This window comes from Trachinotus anak, unplaced genomic scaffold, assembly GCF_046630095.1.
Source record: "Trachinotus anak isolate AG129_WGS33_773 ecotype Australia unplaced genomic scaffold, CSIRO_AGI_Tana_v1 ptg000032l, whole genome shotgun sequence".
NCBI classification, from domain to species: domain Eukaryota; kingdom Metazoa; phylum Chordata; class Actinopteri; order Carangiformes; family Carangidae; genus Trachinotus; species Trachinotus anak.
Window position 1 is genome coordinate 11453106 of NW_027273883.1, and position 23753 is coordinate 11476858.

The 23753-nt window shown below is 41.1% G+C and overlaps 2 protein-coding genes across 11 annotated transcripts; one reads left to right on the forward strand and one right to left on the reverse strand.

Moving 5' to 3' along the window:
* The first annotated feature begins 3155 nt into the window (after positions 1 to 3155).
* epn1a (epsin 1a) lies at positions 3156 to 17520 on the forward strand. 3 transcript variants are annotated; one of them, XM_071468278.1, is made up of 14 exons: positions 3156 to 3344; positions 3495 to 3586; positions 6818 to 6979; positions 7285 to 7386; positions 7763 to 7921; positions 8718 to 8846; positions 9194 to 9314; positions 9484 to 9641; positions 9781 to 9852; positions 11093 to 11176; positions 12694 to 12979; positions 13634 to 13798; positions 14023 to 14265; positions 15537 to 17520. In XM_071468278.1, exons 4-14 carry the CDS (start codon positions 7318 to 7320, stop codon positions 16001 to 16003), a joined length of 1953 nt encoding a protein of 650 aa, XP_071324379.1. In that variant the 5' UTR covers positions 3156 to 3344; positions 3495 to 3586; positions 6818 to 6979; positions 7285 to 7317; the 3' UTR covers positions 16004 to 17520. The 3 variants fall into 3 exon arrangements, with proteins under 3 accessions (XP_071324379.1, XP_071324381.1, XP_071324380.1); XM_071468280.1 differs by lacking the exon at positions 9781 to 9852 and having other exon boundaries at positions 3165 to 3344; XM_071468279.1 differs by lacking the exons at positions 3156 to 3344; positions 3495 to 3586 and adding an exon at positions 3631 to 3831.
* foxj2 (forkhead box J2) lies at positions 17343 to 23535 on the reverse strand. 8 transcript variants are annotated; one of them, XM_071468286.1, is made up of 11 exons: positions 23277 to 23535; positions 22610 to 22962; positions 22384 to 22458; positions 22169 to 22261; positions 21318 to 21482; positions 20734 to 21220; positions 20489 to 20629; positions 20273 to 20374; positions 19022 to 19165; positions 18823 to 18922; positions 17343 to 18060 (listed from the first exon to the last, which is right to left on the reverse strand). In XM_071468286.1, exons 2-11 carry the CDS (start codon positions 22934 to 22936, stop codon positions 17952 to 17954), a joined length of 1743 nt encoding a protein of 580 aa, XP_071324387.1. In that variant the 5' UTR covers positions 22937 to 22962; positions 23277 to 23535; the 3' UTR covers positions 17343 to 17951. The 8 variants fall into 8 exon arrangements, with proteins under 8 accessions (XP_071324387.1, XP_071324388.1, XP_071324389.1 ...); XM_071468287.1 differs by having other exon boundaries at positions 17343 to 18064; positions 18824 to 18922; positions 19061 to 19165; positions 23277 to 23534; XM_071468288.1 differs by having other exon boundaries at positions 19061 to 19165; positions 23277 to 23534.
* Positions 23536 to 23753: the final 218 nt, after the last annotated feature.

Consider the following 23753-nt stretch of genomic DNA (forward strand, 5'->3'; position numbering starts at 1 on the left):
GGCAAATACGCATGAACCAGCAACAAGGTATTTCAACCCCCCCCCCACCTCCCCCCATGTGCCCCTCCACTCCTCCCCCTCTCTCCCCTCCGCCACATAGCAGTGTTACTATCCCACCGTTTCCAATCTGTCAGTCAGCCTGACCACATTAACCCATCGCTCTCCTGCCTCCCCTTTCCTCAGCTGTCACTCACTTTGTGCCCAAATAACCCCCCACCCACTCCTCTCCTCCCCTTGCTCTTTCCATGTCTCTCTCTCTTTCTCACCATCTCAGTCAGTCTGAGTCAGTGAATTCCCCCCACAGTGTAGAATTCCTTATTTAATCAATGGGTATGCTGGAATGATCGGAATAGGTCAACAAGCTGCGTCCATGATCCCTGAATCTTGTTGGGATTATGGGGTACAGTTAAGTGTGTCTCATGTGGACCCTTTTATTTTCCAATATCACTGTCCTTTCTTTCTGTATGTGTTTAATTCTTGTCTAACTACACAGGGGGCAAAAAATAATATAGTTTGAAATATTTTAAATCCATTTCCTCATGACACCGTATAGTTTCTTCACTCTACAATGAAGAACTCCTTCAAGATTTTCATCTGTTGCTTTTCATCACCAGCAGACAAATTTCCCCCCGCCCGCCTTACTCCTCCACTCTAAAATCTCCCCTTATCTCCTTCCAAATGCATATTATTGCCTTTCATCAGTCACTGACATAGCTAACAGCTGAAAGCTTGCCCTACAAAACAGCTTCATTCTGTACTTGTGCTGTCTTCATGCCAGCTGCAGGTCAGACCACTTCTCCAGCTCCCTTGGCTTTGACACTCTCCTCCTCTTTCTGTCCAGTCAGATAGATTTCCCCTGCTACTACATACTACAGGACTATTATTGCCACTGGTTTGATGGCTGTGTGTTATGTAACACAAACACTGGCTGCTATCACAACGACCAGTCGCCTCTCAGGTTACCACCACTGCCATGCTGAGGCTGTCAATAACCAATATGTATTTCCATGTTTGTGCTTGCACCATAGGGTCCTTTGGCCCCTGCTGTGACAACCAGCTTCGCCACTCCCCAACCAAAGGACAACTTTCATCGCATTGCATGAGTTGATGCCAAGAAAGAGTCATATTCATTCAGAAAATACTGTACAAGTGTGAAAGACACACGCATACACATGTACAAAATGCAGACGCTATGCACACATGAATGCTAGAAGTACTTGCACATTTGCAGAAGAGCACACACTCAGGACATCTTTGCTGACAGTTATTGGCAAGTTACATAACGTACATGGTTGCTATTTGGTTATTTTGTGTTTTTCACAACTAGAAAAGGAAACTGTTTCTGCTTACACAAGAGATGATCCAACTCTCTTTAGATTTATATTGTAAATTAACATCATATTAACTGAGAGACAACTCAAGACTGTTTTTTCTCTCTCTTCTAAAAAAGAAATATGGTACAAGTTGCCATAACATTTATTCCAGAGAGTCATATTTGTTTGTCATTGACTAAATATATTAGTGCTAAAGTTGCCCAGAACACATGAAGTTTCAGTTTCCTGGTATGTGCAGTGAGAATGGTGTAATGAAAGAAAGGTTGCAGATTTCAAAAGAGGATGAGGAACTTCAGAACTCCCAAAGTTTGGAAATGATGAAAAACACAACAAACAACTTCAGCAAAAATAGTGCAGGATGCAGCGTAAAGAAAGACCAGGGCTATATACAATTCACGATCTCTATTTTTTTTAGTGATGACAACATGACACGTATCACAAAAGACACTCTAAATGAAAGAAAACTGGGATGTGGTGGGTGTTGTTTTAGTTCTAAGATGGGTTTTGGATTCTCTTAAAAGCTTATTCATCCATCAGTCCATTGATGTTTTACAAATATGTACATCACATTTTTTCTTAGGAAAAAACTGATGAAGTTCTTAAAACAACAGACATGTATTGATTTACCTAGAGATTTAGAAATTACATTTGTGATGAGACTGCAAAACAAACATCGATTTCTTGTTTGTGGAGTGGAATCAAATGTCACTGATCCATGATTGATTTTTTTCTGGAGTGTGAGGTATTTAAATTGTTTTTGCAAATTAAATTTCTCAGGTTGGTTGTAACACTTTTTTGGTTTCAAGACAGAGTCATGGCGTCTCAAACTACACTCTTCAAACAGATTAGCATTGACAATAAAGGAAACACTGTGTAAAGTTTCTGTGTGACATAACAGTGGAACAACACCTGTCAAAATAGCTTTTATGCTTGTTATAATCGCCGGCATTTTTTGTTTATCTTCATGAGATTAGTGTTTCCAAAGTAGTGCAACAGCCCATTACAGTTATATAGTTTGAGTCGTGCTGCAATGCTTTCTTCAGTCCCCTCCTCCCGGGAGAGAGGGCAAAGATAAAAGGATAAAGAGATGCAGGATAAAAGGGGGAGCTTGTAACACGCATGCATACCAGCTGTTACTGTGTTGTTCTGATCTGAGGGGCTTACCGTTTTATTTATGGTTTAACAAACAGCCGACTCTGGACGAGGCTGCTCTGGTTTCGCTTGATGCCAGAGTTGGTTCAAGGATGCCTCTTTGTGGACAATGTGGAGTATAGCATTACTGAGAATAAACCACAAATGATGTGATGCGTTACATTTCATGATTTCTCAGTGAAGTTCAGGGTATGATTTTTCTCACTTTAATGAAGGTTCTGTGGGCTTGAACTTAAAGGTGAAATACTGTACATGTTGCTCAGTTTTGTGGGCCTCAATATGATGTGACCTGTTGCAAATTATATTGTAGTTTCAAACCGCTGAGGATAATCAGTGAGCAACCTTCTCATGTGTTTCCCTGTTGAGCCTCTTAAAAGAATACTTTTGTTTGATGAATGGTCATTTTCATTCTCTGTGGGAGATAATATTATGTATTTACCAATTTAACCTATTTACATTTGTCAGCTCAAGCTTAAAACCTATTTACATTTTCATAATGATCATGATTATGATAGTGACAATGATAATGTGTCTTTTTGATTTCAGGAGTCATTTAAACAACATACAGTTTAGATTTAAAAACAACTGTAGCAATGAACCATAACTAATAACTAGTGACTGTCCTTAAGTGGAGTACTTGAGTATTTCCCAGCACTTTTACATTGTTTTCTTCATGTGCCTTCAACAGCGTCGCTCTCCACAGTGGTGCAGGCTATGGTACGGTGTATAATCACGGTTATACAAACAAACAAATCAAATAAAAAGAAAGAAAGAAAGAAAGAAAGAAAGAAAGAAAGAAAGAAAGAAAGAAAGAAAGAAAGAAAGAAAACACAACAACAAACGAGCTCGAAAGAGGATGTGAGTTCTTCCTCCTACATGGAAATCTCTCTTTGGAAAACTTTGTACATTAATAGAGCATCGATTTGTGTATCTTTTTCGTTTTGGGCTTTAATTCTGGCTGTTAAAAAAGTCAATTAATTATTCATGAGTCTCCTACTACCATCCCAGGGAAACAAAGCTACAGGGGGTGCGGTCTTTCCTGTAGCCGAAAACGGAAGCGGAAATTCGGCCATCTCCTCGTACAGTCAAGCTACAACAGGGTCAGTACACACTTTATTTGGATATTTATTGTGGTGTGTTGTCAACATTTTTTTGACATTTTGACCTGTAATTTGAACGTGTATATTCCACATTGCCTTGAAGCAGGACGTGTCCTCGGTAAAACTTGTACAGTGTACCAGTCCTGTTGCCAGTTGCGAACTAGCAGCAGCTAGCCGGCTAACTGCTAGCTGGCTAATCTTTCCTAGCAGCAGCAAGTGATTTCTCCTATCAGTTAAACTGGCAGGTAACCATAACCTTTCTTTCTGGTCCATTGGGATTTACTGCTTTTAGGGGGACTTTTGTTTGTCCACTCAGTCATACCCACCTACATCCTTCTGTGCCAGTGTTTAAACTTTACCCAGACCCCGGTGGCAAAGTGCTAGCCAACTGTTTCGATTAGCCTAGGTGAGAATGGGAGTTACTTGCTAATTGACTATTGTAAGCTAACAGCACCAAGTGACAGCTAACGGTAGTTGGCTGTCTGTCTTTGTTAAATGCTTTTAAACTTGTCTTTCTCGTACGGACTTTGTTACACAGGTGTGCCCGCCTGAACTCTGTTGAACAATATGAGAGTACCCGTTAACTCACCTTACCAGCGTCAGTTAACAGTTGCTGGTCAGCTAGCATTACTAACGGTTGACTGTTAGGCTGCTAGCATGACGTTGGATGGCTAACTTGGTAGGTGTGACAGGGAAAAGTGCAGTTGTGAGCCTCTGCAACGATTATTAATGTTATCTGTGTGCAGGCTGACTGGGTGGGGGTAACTTTCATTTTGCTGTGCAACGTCAACTGCAGGCAGGTGAAAGCAGGAATAAGTTAGCATGGGTTTCATGCCAACTCTTTGCCTAGTTGTTAATCTAATAAACGCCTGCATATCATAGTGTAGGTGTAACTGTGATTTACTGATATTAAATCATTTCCTATAGCAGACCATTAAGCCCGACCTTAGCTAGCTGTTTGCTGATCCAAGTAAGGCACCTTGCTGTCATAGAAGACGATATAGCGATTGTTTATTTTCTTTCCCACTTGTTAAATTTAGTTCATTTAAAAAATGTTTCCTCATGAAGTCAGATTGTGGAGATATGAATCAACGGGAAGCGTGAGATACAAAAGGCATGTTATGTCCCTTATCAAAGACTAGTTGGCGTATCTGAACTTTGGTACAGAGCTTCAGGAGTAGCTGGACTGACTTTTGCAATGCTTGCCTTACGTTCACTTACGTAACATGGTCTCGTAATTGTCTGACCTATAAATCTATGCCAGCTATATGTGTCAGGTTTATTTAACTTATCACTTTTTAAAGTACACAAGACAGCTGTGTCCTCTGTATATCATGCTTGTCATGTTACTGGTTTTCCAAAGTAGATTTAAAACCTGAAGAAATAGTCATATGCACTTGAATTTCTTTATGTGTATAGTTTGTCAATATATACATTTGTTTGATTTTTGTTTCGTTTTGTTTTTTGTTTTACCGATTGTTGAAAACGGTCTCCAGACATAGAGGAAGTTACAGTTTATTCTATTCTTCTTTACACTGTCAAGAAAATAAATGTGAAAAAGTGAAAAGAAGAAACTCATAGAGCTGCAACAATGAGTTGGTTAATCATTTAGTTGATGTGCAGCTCTATTTTGAAAGTTGGTTAATCATGGTGAGTCATTTTTAAGAAAGAATACATAAATTCACCTGTCCCATCTCCTCAAATGTTTTTAGTTAAACAAATCTTTGGGAATGCACCATTGGTCTGACAAAGCAAGATGTTTGAAGACATCACTTTAGGCTGATTTAATTATTTAGGAAAATAATCGCTAATGAAAAATGATTATGTTATTTATAATTTATTATTGCCCATGATTATAAAGATTTTAATTCATGTTATTTATATGCCTATCACAGTTTATGATACAGAGGTCAGTCTGTGTTCTTCCCTTTCACTGTTGAGTCTGAGAGCAGTGTTCAGGAATGACTAGTGGGGGAATGGAGAGAGCAACACTGTTAATCAGTTGCAATTCAGTGCTCCTGTTCATGCAGTGGGTGGGATGGGTTCTTTCATCTCTAGTGAAGAATTTGTGCCATATTTTGTTTGTTTCTGGAGAGGTAGCAGTTAACAGAGTGGTAGAGCACTATGTTTTAAGATTATATTAAATTCATTTTGTGAACTTCCCCCAACAATCTCCTCTTTTCTGTTTAATGCAGCTGAGGAGATGAACATTTGGTTTGAAAATGCAGGTTGTAGCAGTGGAAGGATGCACCTGTTCAGAAACAACATTTCAGCCCACGGTCTAAACAATTAAATACAAACAAAACAAAACTTAGAGGGTACTGAGGGATCTAGTACTCCTCCACATAATCATTCTTCACATGCCATTACACCACCAGGATGAGTCCATGATATTTCTGTCAAATTCAGACGAAAGTGCAGACAGTGTTTTTACCCTTTGCCAATAATCTACTTTTGCTGATAACTTGCTCAGTTGGGAAAACTCTCAATCTCTCTGAGGGCTGCTAGAGTTTCTAGCCTAGTAATGTGAATTCATGATAAGAGTTTATAGTGTTGTTAATCTAATGATAAAAATGTTATTACCTGGAATTAAGTAAATGGATACATGTTATAATGTAGGTGCCAGCAGAGTTTAAAAAATGGTTTCTGTTCGGAAAAACAATATTTATGTTGTTGCATAGCTTTGCTGTGATAGAAAGATAGAAGTTGATTGAATGCTTTTAAAATGTAAACATACTGACTGGCTCATGATGAGTTTTAGACACTAAAATGTTAACATGAGCGTGTTAACCATGTGTCTGCTACATTTTTAGGTTTATCAAATGAGGTTATTTTTTGCAGTATGATGAAAACTTGTTTTTTTTCTGCCTCTCATGGTTCAGGAATAGTCTTATGTAATAGTTCATGCTACCTGCTGATTGTTACGAGAATAAGATTGCATTTATTTTCTATTCTTAAGCAGTTAAAGGCCTTTATTTTCTGCGTCTATGAGCCTTGGGTTTGATGAGTAAGATAAAGCATATAACTAATAACTTGAATTTCTGACTATGAACCCTGTGGATCAGCACAAAATCATGTGATATTGTTGCTGAATATCTCCTTTGTCCTTATTCTATGCTGGTTCCTTTGGAATTAGTCCTAGCATAAGTTTTATCTTGACTGTTTGTTGTGATTTAATCTCCAAGTCACTATGCATTAATTTTAAATGTTAATCTCAATCTTGCTTCATAGTTTTCATCTCCCTACGTCTGCGGTTTTGAGACCCAATGTTGCCACGGGAAGAACCAGACAAACTGAGACAAAGCACTCCCTGAATGAGTGGCACACAAGACAGAGAAACGAAAAAGTCAGCTAGAGGAGAGAACCTTATTCTGCACCATTCTTGTGTAACAGGTGTGCATGATGTTTTCTTTCTCCCTCTGTTGATACCAGCAGACACATAATTTAAGATTGGTTTTTGGTATAAATGCCATCTTTTACTTCACACTGATTATTGTTCTCAAGGTCTCCCACTCTTTTATTCAGAACCTTGTACTGGGATACATCTCCTCAATCTTTTTAACTCTTAATTTTCTTGCTCTGTTCTACAAACTAAGTATTACTGATTAATCCGTTGTACAGACGAATGTTCTTTGCCCCATGACTGTTTGTATTGTATCAACTAAACTTTACGACCTTCTTCTCCATCTGGTGTTCAGATTGCAGCAGAACTCAGCGGTCAGACCGTTGCCATGTCGACCTCATCGCTACGGCGACAAGTAAAAAACATCGTCCACAATTATTCAGAGGCTGAAATCAAGGTTGAGTGTCCCTGTGTGTTTATCTGTCTTTCTTCTTCTGTCTTTTACACCCACATCTCCTCATATGTCCACGACTTAAGTGTAGCTCATGTATCTCAGCAGCACAAATTACATTATGTAGCTGATGATAATCTAATACTTCTTTGAAGCAACCTTCTCACTCTTTTTCCTTGTTATATACAGTGTGTGCAAATCTGAACATACTATTCATTCATTCTTTTGCCTCTCTTGAGCTTGTGTTGTCATTGAGTTTGCATTGCTACTGAGAACAGTGTGGCCCATTAAATTGTCACAAAGTAATGGTTCAAAATTATTCTTATCACAGATAGTTTTAATGGAAGATAATTTAAGTTTGTCCTCTGCTGTTGTTGTCCAGGTGAGAGAGGCGACGTCCAATGACCCATGGGGCCCCAGCAGCTCTCTGATGTCAGAGATTGCTGATTTAACCTACAATGTTGTGGCCTTCTCGGAAATCATGAGCATGGTGTGGAAACGCCTCAACGACCACGGCAAAAACTGGAGACATGTGTACAAGGTGTGTGTATGTTGAATTGGGAATAACTGCTGTGGCAATATTTCACCATACATATTCTTGATACAAAATCAGTGTATCCAGAATACATTGATTATGCACTATGTACTAATATTGTAATACATTTGGTAACAATATATTTTTGATGCACAGCTGCTAATATTACAGTATTGTGTTTGCAGTATTATGCAGCGTAATGGTATTCTGACACCAGTATTTGTGCAAATTCACACCCTAATTACTATGTACACTGTATTTATTGTCTGCCACAAAAGCCGAGTGTCCAAATAATAAATGTGAAATATACACCACATAGTTGCCTCAAATATTACCACAGTGGAATGAAGAAGGTATATTTCTTAGTTACCTTCCACTCCATGTCCATTTCTGTGAACAATCCCACAATGCAATGCGTCCCATTCTATAGATGCAAACATTTCTTTGATTCCAACACTGTGAAAATGCAAAGCAACATTGGTTCAGAAGTGTCCAAAATCTCAATTATTGGTCACTACAGAGTACACATTGAATGTTTGTTTTCATAGGAGTAGTCAATGCGTAAGTGAGGGAGTGATTTCAGTCACAGCTGGTTTTGTTAAATGTATGTGTTATAGATTGTTGTCTGTCATTTTTATGTTTTTTTTTTTGTAATTGGTCTTTGACTTTTCACATTGAATTATTTTGTGATTTCCAGTCCTACACCAACTCTCTCCATTTTGAATGGATGTAGAATCTAATAATGGGACATATTAACAGCTCACTACAGTTGCTCAGCGGTTGTGATTTGTATTTTCACTAGGCTATGACTCTTATGGAGTACCTGATCAAGACTGGGTCAGAACGTGTTGCCCAACAATGCCGAGAGAACATTTATGCAGTCCAGACCCTCAAGGATTTCCAGTACATAGACAGGGATGGCAAAGACCAGGTACACAGACACACCCATGCCCACAAAGCTGTCTGCAAGGTTAAAATGATTAGTGAGTAAGGTCCACCTTTGTGGAATGCAGGCTCACTTTGTCAAACAATCTGCTTGTGGTTCATTCAAGGACATATTACAATGAGTTTCTGACCTCTTGTGCAAATGCACAAAGCCAGCTATAAAAATTTTTATGGGTTGTTGATAATTGTGTTGAAACTGTGGTAAGTTAACAAGCTGTTAAACAAACAATATGATTTTCAGTGTAACTAACTGCACTAGTAACAAATTTTATGTGTGTTTTAGTCAGATTTAACATTACAAATGGTAATTTGCTTATATATGTATTTTTGCAGGGGGTTAATGTGCGAGAGAAAGCCAAACAGCTGGTGACACTGCTGAAAGACGAGGAGAGACTAAGAGAGGAGAGGATCCACGCCCTCAAAACCAAAGAGAAGATGGCACAGACCTCCAGTGGTGAGATGGCGACATTCACCACTGTGAACTCAACTAGTGCTTGGAGTTACAATTTTACACTTTGAAAGAGGAGTGGCCTCACAAAAGCATAAAGGGTCTTTAGCTCAGAGTAGCCGATAACCTACAACAAGCTCTCATCTGTGTGTATGCATTTTTGGTTCTGCTCTAGCCTCCTCAGCTCCCTCAGCACCCAGTCTGGGGGGCAGCCTTTCATTGGGCTCCCACTCTGGAGGGGCAGATCCTGAGCAGGCCTGGCCACAGAGCTCTGGAGAAGAAGACCTGCAGCTCCAGCTGGCTTTGGCGATGAGTAAAGAAGAGGCAGAGCAGGTAACACAAAGCAGCCCACTGGAGACACACAGAGCTATGTTCTGTTGCAGCACCTGTGTACACAGAGGGATATTACTGATATTATTCACTACATACACCTAGATTTGCTCTTACTATGTAACCCCCTGACCTCCCCCAGACTAGCACGGACCCTCTGGAGGACGCAGAGATCCGCTATGCAATCACACTCAGCAAAGAGATGCAACAAAAGGTCAGGGGCAGAGAGTGTGCCCAGCTGACTGGCCAGCCAGTCATCAGCTATCCGTGTTTCTGTCATTTGGAATTTCTCAAACAATATCAAGTATTGATCAATCAAGAAAAATGAATTTATACTCATATTTGTCATGTGTCATTTACCTCAAAACAAATTTGCATCAGACTGCAGCTATACTGTTGCATTAATTTACTTTGCTGTTCAGTGTTGTGTTCTTTTTATAGTGCTTGCATTTATAAAAAAGTGATCTAAGTAGGTGCTTTTCAAATCCTTGTAAATCCAAGATGTATTAAAACTGCACAAAAGTGACTTGAAGAATGGATTAACTCTAATTTAATTGTTGAATTTGCATGGCATTGGCAAATATTTGTCATAATTGACTAAATTAAACATTGATGGTTTATAAGGATCAATGATTCTTTCCTCCCTCTTAACCCTCTCTGATAGCATGTATTCATCTGTAGTCTTGATATGAAACGCACTCTTTTCCTTACCTGTTACACCTAACTTTCATGTGCTGTGTTTACTGAGTGTATGATGTATGCAAATGATTACAGTCCTGCACCCACTAGACTGGTTTTAGTCTATAAACTAATGCAGGGGCTTTAAAGGATAATGCCGTTGTTATTGTTACTTAGGGAAATTCAAGCCTAAGACTTATTCAGGCCTTTTGCACAGAAAGTTGTTTCCTCACAGATTAGTCAGCGTGCTGCTGTTTGATTGTCAGTCTTCCTTATAATGAGGTAGGATAAAAAGTGGCCTTAGAATGAGTTGTCCCAATCAGTGCTGATAAAGGAGGGTTTTTGTATTGATTTAATATTCGTTACGTTAAGTGGTATTATTGATACATTGGTCGTTTCATGCTCCATGTAGGCCAGATGCTAAAGACGGTCAACTACGTACAGCTAAAAGATTTGATTTAAACAGCAGTACTGGGGAGTTCTGAATTTAATTTAAGTCGCCTTTTGACACCAGTTCTCAATTAGCTTATTTTCTGTGTGAAACTTCACATATACAATTTCCATTTAACCATGTTTTGCAGAAGTGATGTGGGATTTGGTCGATTTGAGTTACTTATCTGTTGAAACAACATTTTATATATAACAAGGTCAGGTTTTCACCCCCAATTCAGACTTAAAATGTGGAATGGTAAACTGATCCTAAATCTGTATCTGTGATGTGCTTTATGAGGTTGTGGGTCTCAGGTTGCTGACATCATGGTGTGTGTGATTGGCAGGAGGAGCGACTGCGCAGAGGTGATGACCTGAGACTGCAGATGGCCATCGAGGAGAGCAAGAGGGAGAAACCAAAGCCAGAGGAGGTGTGTATCAAATGTATCTGTATATCTCTCACTCTCCTGGACTTATCTCATGTAGCTATGTCTCTCACTGTCTGTCCCTCTCTCTCTTAGTTCTCCCAACTCTGTGGAAATGTGCATTTGAGGACTATGTTATTTAAATCTGTTCCATGAAGTCAGTTACGCATCTGAAATTTTATCAGAAACAGTTTCAAATGTTTGTTTACATTTGTAACAATAACATGTTCAGTGAAATAATTCAGATACTTTACTCTTTACAATAGAGGAATAGAATCTTTCACAATAGAAGAGATCAAATCACCGTCCTCTATATGTAAAATCTGTCCCAATGTTACAGTCCCATCCAAATGGGGCTTCATGTTTAATATTTTGTATCCAAAGCCGTTACTTGGAATTTATTTGTATTGTACATTTTGTTCAGGCCACTCAAGTCAAATATCCATTTGATGTAGCCCATTGGTTGTGTGAAAATAGAAAATAATTTAAAAGAATTTCACTTAGAATTTAGAATATATTGATCATACTCAAGACCAGAAGATGATGCTGTGCTCACATTCTTTTGACTGCAGGGTTAACAAGCATTTTATATTGTTAAAGGTAGTAATTAGTGTGATAAACTTGGTAGCTTTGTTCAGCCCTGGGGCCTGACATTTCTGCAGGAACCTGTGTCTTTTAAGCCACAAAATCTGTATATGTGACTAAAGAGCTGTATACAGTGGTGTATAGTGTGTGTGTATACACTTACCAAGTACATCATTAGCGCCTCCCTTCGCTCTGGATCTCGTTTCCACAGGGATGTTTGAAACATTCCTTTGAGATTGTTGTACATGTTGACATGATTGCATCACATCATTTCTGCAGGTCAACTGCACATTCATGCTCCCAATCCCCTGTTATACCACACTCCAAAGGTGTTCTGTTGGATTCAGATCTGGTGACTGGAGAGGCACTGAAGTACACTGAACTCATTTTCATGTTCTTGAAACCAGTTTGAAATGACTTTGTTACATGATGCATTATCGTGCTGGAAGTAGCCATTAGATGATGGTTAATTGTGGCTGGGATGCACATGGCAACAATACTCAGATAGGTGTTCCTCAAACGATGAGTGATTGGTGTTAAGGGGTCCAAAGTGTAACAAGAACCATTACACCATCACCACCACCAGCCTGGAGTGTTGACACAAGGTAGGTTGGGTCTGACTCTACCATCTGTGGGCCCCAGCAGTAATTCAGATTCATCGCCCCAGGTTACGTTTTTCGGTCTTGTATCTGTATGATTTTATTTTGTGCACCACTGCTACACGATTGGATGATTGCATGAATAAGCAGGTGTACAGGTGTTTCCTAATAAAGTAGGTGGTGAGTGTATATCACAGCTACTTTTCTCAATTTCCTTCTACTTCTCAGTTTTGCACATCTCCTCTGTAAACATGTTTAACTTATCTCAGCATGTGGGGTGAGTCTGTCCTCAGATTTGTCAGCTGTATGTTGTAATCCATAACATATTCTCTTGTTCAGGGTGCTCTAATGGAGCTGAGTGCTGTGGACCCCTGGGGGGCCCCTGCTGCTGCCGCCGCCACTGTGGGCTCTGCCGGCCCCTCACCTCCACCTACAGTTTCTGCCCCTGCTGCTTCAGGACCATGGGGTGCAGCCCCCCCAGACCCATGGGGTGTGGCATCACCCACATCTCCTACAAGCTCTGACCCCTGGGGTGGGGGAGCCCCACCCACTATAGCCCCACCTCCAGACCCCTGGGGAGACTCATCCAACAGAGTTAACAACGTGGACCCCTGGGGAAGCTCAGGTATGCAGCTACAAAGCTGGCCTCATATTGCTTCTGTAGCCTGTAAGGTTAGTGGGAATGTCCTCATGACTGAGAAAATAAAGAGAACTGTGTCGTGCTCTGTGGATGAAAGAGGATCTGAAGACCTCTTGACTTTTACTCCTCTTCACTCCACCATTCCATTTTGTATCAACATAACAGCCCCGTTACATTTTCTGTCATGTCACCATGCTGTCATAACATCTCATTCACTTACATGCTTTCAGTTTGTAATGAGGAAAGCAAGCATGCTGAATCCATTCTCCCTCTGTGTCTAAACCAGGGATTTTTATCCTCTTGTTTCTACTCAGGACTGACTGTGGCTGTGTCTCAACCAGAGCTCCCTCTTCTCTTGCCCTTTTTTGCCTTTTTATTGTATGGGGTAGCTTCTTAATATCTCTCCTTTTCCTCCGCTGAGCTTCAGATATTAAATAGGTTAAAGTAACCTGGTGGACAGACAGAAAATCTACCTTCATCTGTCCTTATTTGTCCAGTCAGCGGTGTTGAAGAGGTTAAGGAGAGAAACATCAGTGTTGGAACCCAGCCCAGCTTCCTGCTCCCTCCTTGTTGTGGAATGTATCTGTAAGGTGTTGTGTTAACCCTCCCCTACCCTGCGTCTCCTCCCCTCCCCTGTAGCTGTGACACCCCCAAGTGCCGACCCCTGGGGCCCCCCAGTGCCTCCCAGCACTTCTTCCTCGGGGGGGCCAGTAGACCCCTGGGCAAGGGACGGGCCTGTCCCTGCCTCTGACCCTATCACCTCCGACATCTGGAGTGGCACCGCCAAACACACTAACGGCACAGGTACATTCACACTTAAAGCTACATGGACTCACAAACACCAAGGTGCTGGTACATTTTCATAGTTAACACATGAAGCTACAGACTTGTCAAGTGCATGCACACAGAACAATTGTCTTGTCCTACATTCCATCCTCCTCTAGTATGTGTTGTAATGCTGTTTTATATTGTCGTTTATGAGTTAACATTTTTCTTTCAGTACCTGATTTTCTATTTCTATTCCCCAGGAGACCCTGAGCGACGAGGGTCCTCAGCAACAGCCTGTGACAGCACGGGCTCACCGGTGCCCTTTGACATGTCATCTCTCGGTACTTCCCTTCCTGTTCGTAAGACTCCAGAGTCCTTCCTCGGTCCCAATGCAGCACTGGTGGATCTTGATTCCCTGGTGTCATCTAAACCCAAACCCAAACAGCCGCCACCTCCCTCCATCTCGTCCTCTTCAGCACACAACCCCTTCCTCCAGAACACAGGTTAGTTACAACTATTGCATTAACTGTGTATAACCACAGAAACCAGACATCAGCCTTTCCCTAGTCCTAGAAAAATTTAGAATTATTAGGTAGACCCATGTAGGTCCGCATAAATTATACACTTTAAGATGCCATCATCAACTTGTTCATATTCACCATTAAATTCAATGAAATGCAGCTGGCAAAAAAGACTATTTGATTAAAATCTAAAAAGATCAAATTAAATGTCTCAAACCACAGTGTACAACCATTAACTCGTGCAAATGGAGAATTTGAGAGGCTGGAAAAAACTTTGAACTCTTCTGAACAGCCCAAAATCAAAAGCAGTTATCCACCCAACAACTGTGTGACCTAAAGGCAAACCATACTCATGTTTGCAAAGTTGCACTAAACTAAAACCTTTCTAGGGTAATGTGAGTGCAACCATAAAAGAAATTATGGGAAAAACCATTCCAAACAACTGCTGTGATGTACCCAGGAAACACTGTGGCACCTATAGCAAAAAAAAAATGGATGCATGACAAAATTTGCTTGCTAGAATAAAAAAGTTTAAATAGGGCTTTGAAAAACAGATAAGTCTAAAGATTTACAGGAACTATATTTCAGCAACTGTTTAAAACAACTGTTTTCAACATAAATTTGGGAATGTGGTGGTTCATTTACATTAAATGAGAAAACTGTTAAAATATGGAATAACTGGAAGTGAGTGTAACTGGAAATGAATGTCTACATAAGTACGCCATGAAGTATTTGTTGTATGTTGTTTTGTATTTCTGTCACAGATCTCTTTTGAGATCTGAAAACTCCCCCCAGATCCCCCGGACATGTTTTTAAGACATATAGATTTTTATATTTACTTGGCAAATAAGGCTCAAAATTACATCTACTCTTTTTCCCTCATCAAACAATCCATAATCTATTCCTCCCTATTCTCACTGTATATCACACTTGTCCTTCCTGGACCATGAATTTTCCTAAACTAGGTATTATGTCACATAATCTTAAAACACTTTAAAGTCAGATTTAAGGAGAGGGCAGATAAACTTTCCCCTTCAGCAGATGAAGGTGAAAACAGCCTTGTAGTGTCCAACTCTGCACAGTGAAGCTCAAACATCTGAAGTGAACTACAATAAGCAGAATACATTTTTGAGTGGAGGGGGACTTCAGGTCAAGAACACAGTGTATTGGTGAAAATCAGATATTCTCATGTGACCATTGTTGTGATGTTTGTTTTTTTTCTGTGTTGTCTAACCATCACCTCTGTCCCTCAGGCTCTTCTCCTGCTCCGGGCATGGCAGTGACTCCAGGCAGCACCATCTCGAGTAGGGGGGTTTCTCCAACACCTGCCTCCTCCAACCCGTTTGGCGTGGCCCCACCCATGACCTCCATCTCACCTCAGCCCTCATCACTTGGCCTGAGCAGCCTCCGCACCAGTCCTGTGCCTCCCAATCCCATGCTGGGCATGGTGCAACCCGGAATGGGCATAGGGCCAATGAGTGTGGGCATGGGGGCTCCAGGAATGGGCTTGGGCATGATGCAGGCCAGCCCCATGGGCATGCCGTACAGCGGGCTCTCCCCTATGGCGCCCCCCGGCTCGGCTCTGTTGGGCCCCGGAGGTGCAGCACCTCCTCAGCTGATTTTGGGTGGGCCCACTGGAACAGGAGGAGTGATGGGGGCAGGAGGATCAGTGGGAGGCGGAGGAACGACGGGAGCAAGCACCAACCCTTTTCTTCTTTGAGGAAGTGTCACCGCTTGTTCGCTCAACTGTTTCAACCTCCTCTGTCGTACCTGCTGCCCCTTTCATCCACCCCCCCACCCCCCAAGACACAATTTGTGTCCAAAAAGAAAAATGTCTACATCTCTATATTTAAAGAAAAAAAATCAAAAATTCTGTTTATCTTTTCCTTAAAAAGCATTATTTCATTTCAGAATAATTTTCCACATTTAGTTCCTCTTATTTCAGTATGGGTTATTTTTGGGTGGGAAATAGAGATCTATTTATTTTGTTTTAATCCTGTTCTGTTCTGTATCGTTCTTCATGTTGTTTATTTTTTCAGTCCTGTCTGAGGATGAAGGTAAGTCTGTGAGAGCAGGAGGCTTTTTCAGTAGTGTCACTCTATTCTAATATTACTGCACTGAGAGAGAGACGGAGGGAGAGGGGGACATAGCCACTAACAAACTGAACAGAGAAACTGTTGCACCTGCCTCTTCCACTTTTCTCCCTCAAGAACGAAAACACTGAATCACTGACGTGAAACAAGTGCATAAAGGATGATTTTTAATGAACTCCAGACTGAGATATGGACTGAAAAACCTGCATTAACATTTCAGGCACAATGTGGTCAAATTGTTTCAACTATTTCACTTTTAATTTAATTTAATGTTAAATGTAATTTATTTTTTTCCAGTTCTTGGAAACAAATAAACAAGGAGAATCAAACATGACGATGCCATTTAAATCAAATGCTTATTTTCTTTTTTTTTTTCCCTTCCTGATTATTGTAGAAAACTAAAGAGAGCTCTGACATCTGTGATCTGATGGGGGAAAATGATGGGATGTTTGTTGAATGTGTGTGCATGTGTGTGCGCAGAAATGTGTGAATGAGATCATGAATGCCCATCTGTGAGCGTGCAAGTATGCAATAGTGCAGATGCCTGTTTCTGTGTATATGTATCAATATCTGTCCGATCTTATTTCAGTGACTCAGAGAGGAAGAAATGACAACCGTTATTTTTGTTTTTAAAAATTGTCACTTGTATCAATACTATGTAATGTTGGGATTACAAATGAGGTATTATAAGGGTCACACATTTCTTTGCCAATCTTTTTTCACACTTTTTCCCTCCATTAATCAGAAACATTTGTTTGTCAGTTTTTTGTTATTGTGTTTTTTTTTTTTTTCCAATCACACATTTCACATGGGATCCCTGTGCACAGGTGTCCTAGATCACCACTGTCCTTGTGTTTCTTCCTTCGGGGAGGGAGAGCTACTGATGCTTCTTTAAAGAAAAAAAAGAAGAAAAAAAGACAATTATTTCAATGAATGAAGGAAAAAGAAAACAGGGACTTGACGACATGCTCCATGCTGTTCTTTTAATTTAGTTTGATGAATTTGTTATTTTATATCAACAAGAAAAATATCTTTTATCGGGTAAGGTTGAATTTTGTGTGGTGTTGACTGTGAACATTCACATTTGAAAAGTAAAATGGAAAAAAATCAAAAGAAATTTATGAAATAAAACAAAAACACAGGACGTGTGTTTGGCTTGTTTCATGCTTGCTTGCTTATGTGAATATCCCATATATGCTTTTGTTTTTTTAACTGCTGCAGAGTACAATAATGTGACAAGAATAAATTTACATTTTATTTTCCTTGAACATGTTTTTTAAAACTACAGTCCATTAGAAAACAACACCCTGCAAATTACCTGCACAAGATACACTAAACAAAAATTATTACAGCATATGAATTTGAATACAGGTGAAAAAAAAAAACTATTATTTCAACCTTTCAGTACAGCATTCAGTCATGTGACATAACTGGATCCCACACTTGCTCCCAGAGAAGCTTCAAGATGTTCTGTTACGAGTGAGGCAGCCTCTGCATTTAGTACAAATGGCTGTAAAGAGTCCCATTTCTCTGATAAGTTCTGTTTGAAATGCATCTCCTTGCAGACGGTGAGGGTCAAACAAGGAGAGAATCCCAGTCAAAGTCGTCCTGGATCTCCTCACTGTTGCTGTGCAGATTCTTTAATGGAGGACGCTGTCGTGGTGTCATAGACTGAGGCTGCATCCCAGCTGAGACAGAAAGAGAAACATGAACTCAGTCAGTATACAAGAGGAAATGAAACAATATTTAGCTTTATTTTTCTATTTAAGTAACTTCCCCTTTACTACAGTCAAACTAAGGCTATTGTTTTCAGCGACTACTAATTAACTTAAAGGTTAGATTAATTCATTTTTTCAAGTTCATCTTATATAAAATGTCACGTCTTTGCTTGCTGTAGTGGCTGTGAAGAGATTCCTTTCTATTATGATTTTAATGTTAGTGACAAGGAACAAAGTCAACAGCTCTTCTGTGTAAGAAATGCATTTAGTTTAGCTAAAGCTAATATAAGACTGAGCTGGACAAATCAAGTCTTTATCTTTCAAAGTTTGTCTAGTACCAAATTCTCTATTTGAGTTTCCCTGGACAGTGGTTCCTTACAGATCTACAGCGGAGGGACCGTACAAAAAAGATTTAATTCTAATTCAGACTTCTGAAGCCTCACATCAGCATCAGCAAAGCCTTTGTGTGCATCTTCACACCAACTGCAGACTGCAGTTTTCTGCCTCCATCACTTACATTAATAAAAGGGATCTCTTCAGACAGGAGGAGTGGTTGCAGTGACCACTAACTCTTTCAGAGTACATATTAGCTTGTGAGTATTGTTTTAAGACAGACTTGAAAAAGGTGAATCCTTTCAGTGTCCTCCTCACGCCCTGCTGGATTAAGCTGCCATAAAAGGTTAAAAGAGAACAACTTTGAAAAAGATGCAGATGATTTCCAGGTCTCACCGGTTGTGTTTGCAGGCTGTGTCAGCTGTGGTCTTTGAAGGCCTGGTCCCTGTATGGGCAGAGCCCTCCGGGGCGGCTGTGCTCCGTTGGCGGGGTGAACTGTGGGACAGTAGGGGAGGGGTGAGGGGTGAGTGAGGCTGGCAAGGGTTGGGGGCGGATTGGAGGTGAATGGTGGGGCTTGTAAGGAGTGAGGTGCACCGAGGGGTAGGGGGGAGTTATTCCCAGAGATGATCATGCCTTTCTGAGTGAAGAAGCGGTTCAGAGAGTCACAGAGGGAGGTGAAGAGCGCCGGGTCCAGGGCCCAGTCACAGAGCTCCGCCTGCCGCATGCTTTCCAGCAGATCTGGGAACAGAAGATGAGGGCAGACAGACAGGCTGGTCAAAGCATGACAGGTCTGAGTATTAAATGCTCTACAAAAAACTTTTCAAGAGAGCCAAAGCCCTTTGTAAATTGAAAAATACCGATGATGCATTTAATAAAAATTTCTACCATTTTACAAAAGTCCCAATAACCAATAATAATTATATTCATAGGTTCATTAGCTGCCATACATTCTGTTTGGTGAAATGTTTGTGAAAGTTCTTGCTTTAGCTCCAAAAGACAATCTTGGTTTTTATCTGTTGAGATATCTCCCTCCAACCCAATATAATATAGACAAATGAAATTTCATTGATGACGGTCACTGCATTGAGAAGTACTACATTATTTTGACAGCACTATACTAATCTTACATGTATTTCCTCAATAAGTCAATAATTTTGCCTAAAAAGTGTCAGAAAATGGTCCCAAAGGTAACAGCAAAAATAAAGCATCAAATCTTCATAGTCTAAAAGCGGGAACCAGAAAATGTGAAAATGCTGCTTTTGCTTGAGAAAATGACAAATTATTTTAGTGTTAGTCTAACATTCCAAGCAACCTTTGAGCATCACCTCTGGCTGTCCCATTCCTCCTAAAAGGAAATTAGGTTGTTAAGAATTCAGAAAATAGTTGTCCGTCTTATTCACTGAAAAATGACATGATTTGATTTTAGTTAAATTTGATTAAATCTGTATTCATTTTCTGTGTTATTTCTCAGTTATGAGGCTGGTGATTCACCAAAAAAACTTCACAGATTACACTGATTAATTGTGTTACTGTTCTGTTATGAGCTTTTACACAGATCTTTATCATTCTAATAAAACGCAAACCCAAATTCTACATGTGTGTATTCAATCTATTACAAACCTGCAACCATTCACATCAAATATCTGATTGTGCTATGTCCATATTTGAAGCCAGTAAGAAACTTTGAGGGGCGTACATGAATAAAAGTATGGGTTACATTCAGAGAGGTATCTCAAAATCTCAACAGATAAAATCCAACGAACCCGAGAAGTAAGTTAGAAAATAGTTATTTTGTCATTTGGATGTAGTGACCCTTTAAACAAGACTGTGGTAAACAGCACAGACCTGGGTGACCAGAGAGGTCTATGTTTGCCCAGTCTAGATTGCTGGCAATGCGGAAGCTCTCCTTCAGAGAATCTGGGTTACTGAACCAATCAGGTGGCACCGCTAGAGTGGGAGGGAGGAAGGCAACTTTAGAAACCAATGAACTCTCTTATGTTATGTTGCTGGTTTCAATGCAATTCAAGCATTTCCATGTTGATAAGATGGCGTGAGACTCACTGTATTGTGAAGGAGGGTGTGCAGCTGGCGCAGCTGGCGCAGCTGGCGCAGGTGGTGCAGGGTGAGGAGACATCGGCAGCAGGGTTGGAGTGTGGAGCGGGGTAGTGTCATTGTTTGGAAGAGTCAGGGGAGCAACGTCCGCTGGAGAGAAAAGAAAAGTCATTCATCCAGACCTTTTGTGTGTGTGATGCATAATTTATACAGCTAATGCACAAACAACACACCTACATACACATCATACTCACACTGGGAGCCTCCCCTCTCTCGCATAGTCTTGAAGAGAGACTTGAAAGATGCATACAAGTCTGGTAAATTCATCTCATCAAAGGTGAAACGCAGCGGAGGCTCAGTAGAGGAGTTTAGTGAGACAACAGGAGGGGCGACAACAGACGCAGAGGAGTGAGCGGGGACCGACACCGTGCAAACAGGCACAGGTGTCGCGTTGGGAGCGCAGGAGAAGGTGGAAACAGATACAGGTCCTGAATTAGCGGGAAAGGACAGAGCGGCAACAGAGAAGGAGGGAGCGGCTGGAGAAGCTGTGGACATATTGGCAGCAGGCAGAGGTGTAGCAGAAGCAGTGGGGATGGAGAGAGTGGGGCCAGGTGGATGGGGAGGTGAAAAAGAATGAATGGAGGGCATGGAGGCAGCAGGTGGGAGCCCAGCTGAAGGAGAGACAGATGGATGAGGGACAGGGAGACTTGAGATGGGGCTTGGCATGTAGGGTGATGGTTGCTGTGAAGATAAAAGACAAGATAAGATATTGGTGTGCTGTTATTAAAAAACATTCAGCTAACTTGGTGGTGGGAAATGATAAGGGGAGTGGCTCCACCTTGCATGGGGGAGGAGAGAGGGAGGCAGACTGGGGTGACTGTTGCTCGATGGCTCCCAGTGACTCTGTCTTAAGAAGCTGATGGTCTGTGTCCGAGGGTGGTTGTGGTTGGTGAGGGGAGGGTCCTCTGTCTGCATGTGTCCCTGGCACTTCAGGAACCTGTAGCTGGAAAGGTTGTGGGAGAAATATTAAAATCTCTGTGAAGTAGAAGTAGCAACACAATCTGCCTCCACCCCATTACAGAGTAGATAATCCATTGAACACACTTCTTCCACAGAAAGTAGTTCTTCTGTGCACCTTTGACTGCACAGTCTGCAGATGATCAAGAGGAACAACAACATTATTATTGGAAAGACGTGTTGCTTTTGAAAAATGTCAATGTATTTCTAAGGCTGTGATCACCACAAAACAACTTCCACTCATTGCTTAGGGCTGGAATCTCAAAAACAGATGTCTTGAAATTTGGTCAAATAAAAGCAAAAATGTCTGCATGGCTAAACCCTACAGGGGAAAAGTGAGAAAATATGTTTGGTTTTTTTGAGTGGAAATAAGGAAATAAGGATACAATGTACACAAGGATTTTAAGTAAAAGTTGTCCTTCTGTAAACAGGTCCTCTCATAATTAAACTGATTCATCATAAGATGAATGTTTTCCAGTAAAAAAAAAAAAAACATCTCCCTCTGAAATGTGGTGAAGTTAAAATCTGATGATTATCAAGTGGAAATTCAAAGCTAAAATGCCGGAAAGCCAAACTTTTATGTAGCAAATATAGTTTCTTAACACTTGTTTTCCATTTAGACCATGTAGTTATGATGGTTAACGGCTGAGTGACTGATCTTAACCCACGCACATCTTGCCTCTCCTCTTCCTCCTTTGGATAGGGACGTTTAGGTGCCCTCACTTGATTCACCTCTGCAGGTCCATCCATCGTCCAATAGGAACCCTACAAATACAGAACAAGAAGATTTCTGCTCTTTTAAGCAATCATCTCTCCATCTCGGTGATGAAACTTATAAACAAAAGAACATATATGCCAACAACATCAAAACATAAAAAGTAGTTCACCTTTCCAGGGTCGTTCCGGGGCCGGGGGACTTTCCTGAAGCATTTATTTAGAGACAGATTGTGTCGAATGGAGTTCTGTGAATGACACACAGTACATCGTAAGAGAAGTCAGTCCTGTACCAGGTGGTGGTGATGCAAATAATATCAAAATGAGTTACCGGTCACCAAACCAACCACTTTAAGCATGCGTGTTATTCTAGCACATTGACAATATGTTCTACATCACCTTCCATCCACGGCCTGCTCGGCTGTAGTAAGGGAAAGTGTCACTGATCCAGGTGTAGATGTCATTCAAACTCAACTTCCTCTCAGGTGCAGCTGCTATTGCCATGGCGATGAGAGTGGCGTAGCTGTGAGGGGGTTTCCCTTTAGAGTTAGAAGAGGAGGGGTCCTGCACGGTCGGTGGGAAGTCTCCTCTCTCCCTCCCTCTGTCTTTCTTCTTGTCTCTCTCCCCTCCTCCTCCTCCTCTCTCTCTCCCAGAGCGCAGGCTGCTGATTCCCAGCTGAGGCAGCCAGTCAATACTGGTGAGACTGGAGTCCAAGTCAGAGGACATTGTCTCTCTTTTTCTATGCCTGGGGTCTGAGGGATCAGAAGAGGAGGGAGGAGTGGATCAAAATGTCTTTTTACTTTATGTTTACTGTGGAAGCTGACAAAAAAACGGAGACATGCCGCAGTAGATCCCTCTCTGCCTGTAATGTAACACTGTCAAACGTTCTGTTCCTGTACCTCCAGCCAGTGTTAATTACAAACCAACAAGTTCAGACACAAGACACATTGTGCTGCTCTGGAATCTATCCACTTACAAGCAAAGACGCTGCATGAATGTGTCCCCATACAAGTGTGCCAATTCCACCTACATTCTGTTTTCTGAGAAAGGAAAATGACTTGCTTACCTCTCTGTAGTCACTCGAGGCCCAAGGCCTTAGAAAGTGTTAATATTTGATGTTGTCATCAGCTGTGCTTAACTGCAGACAAACTGGTGTTGGTCCTCCTCTTCAGATCTGTCTCTTCAGTACGCTGATCCTGACAAGGCCTCCAATCATACCTTTGGCTTGTGAAAGTTTGTGTAACTTTGGAGAAATATACACAAAAACTTATCGGACAGCTTCCTTTTTCTCTCCCTCCCCGTCTCCCTCCCCTCCCTTTCTGACTTAACCAGAATGACGTAACTCACTCCTCCCTTTCTGTGACATCACTCTTTGCACCCCGCCTCTGGGTGCTGGTCCCACCTCTTCGGCCTTTCACCAGCATTCTCTCCAGCTGTGGGACTGTCAGGTTATCAATGCAGAGAAACAACCTGTAAGTTTCACCTACACTTTCAACTACATTTCAGTGTGTCCCTCCGAGCATGAGGGTTAGATTCAGAGACA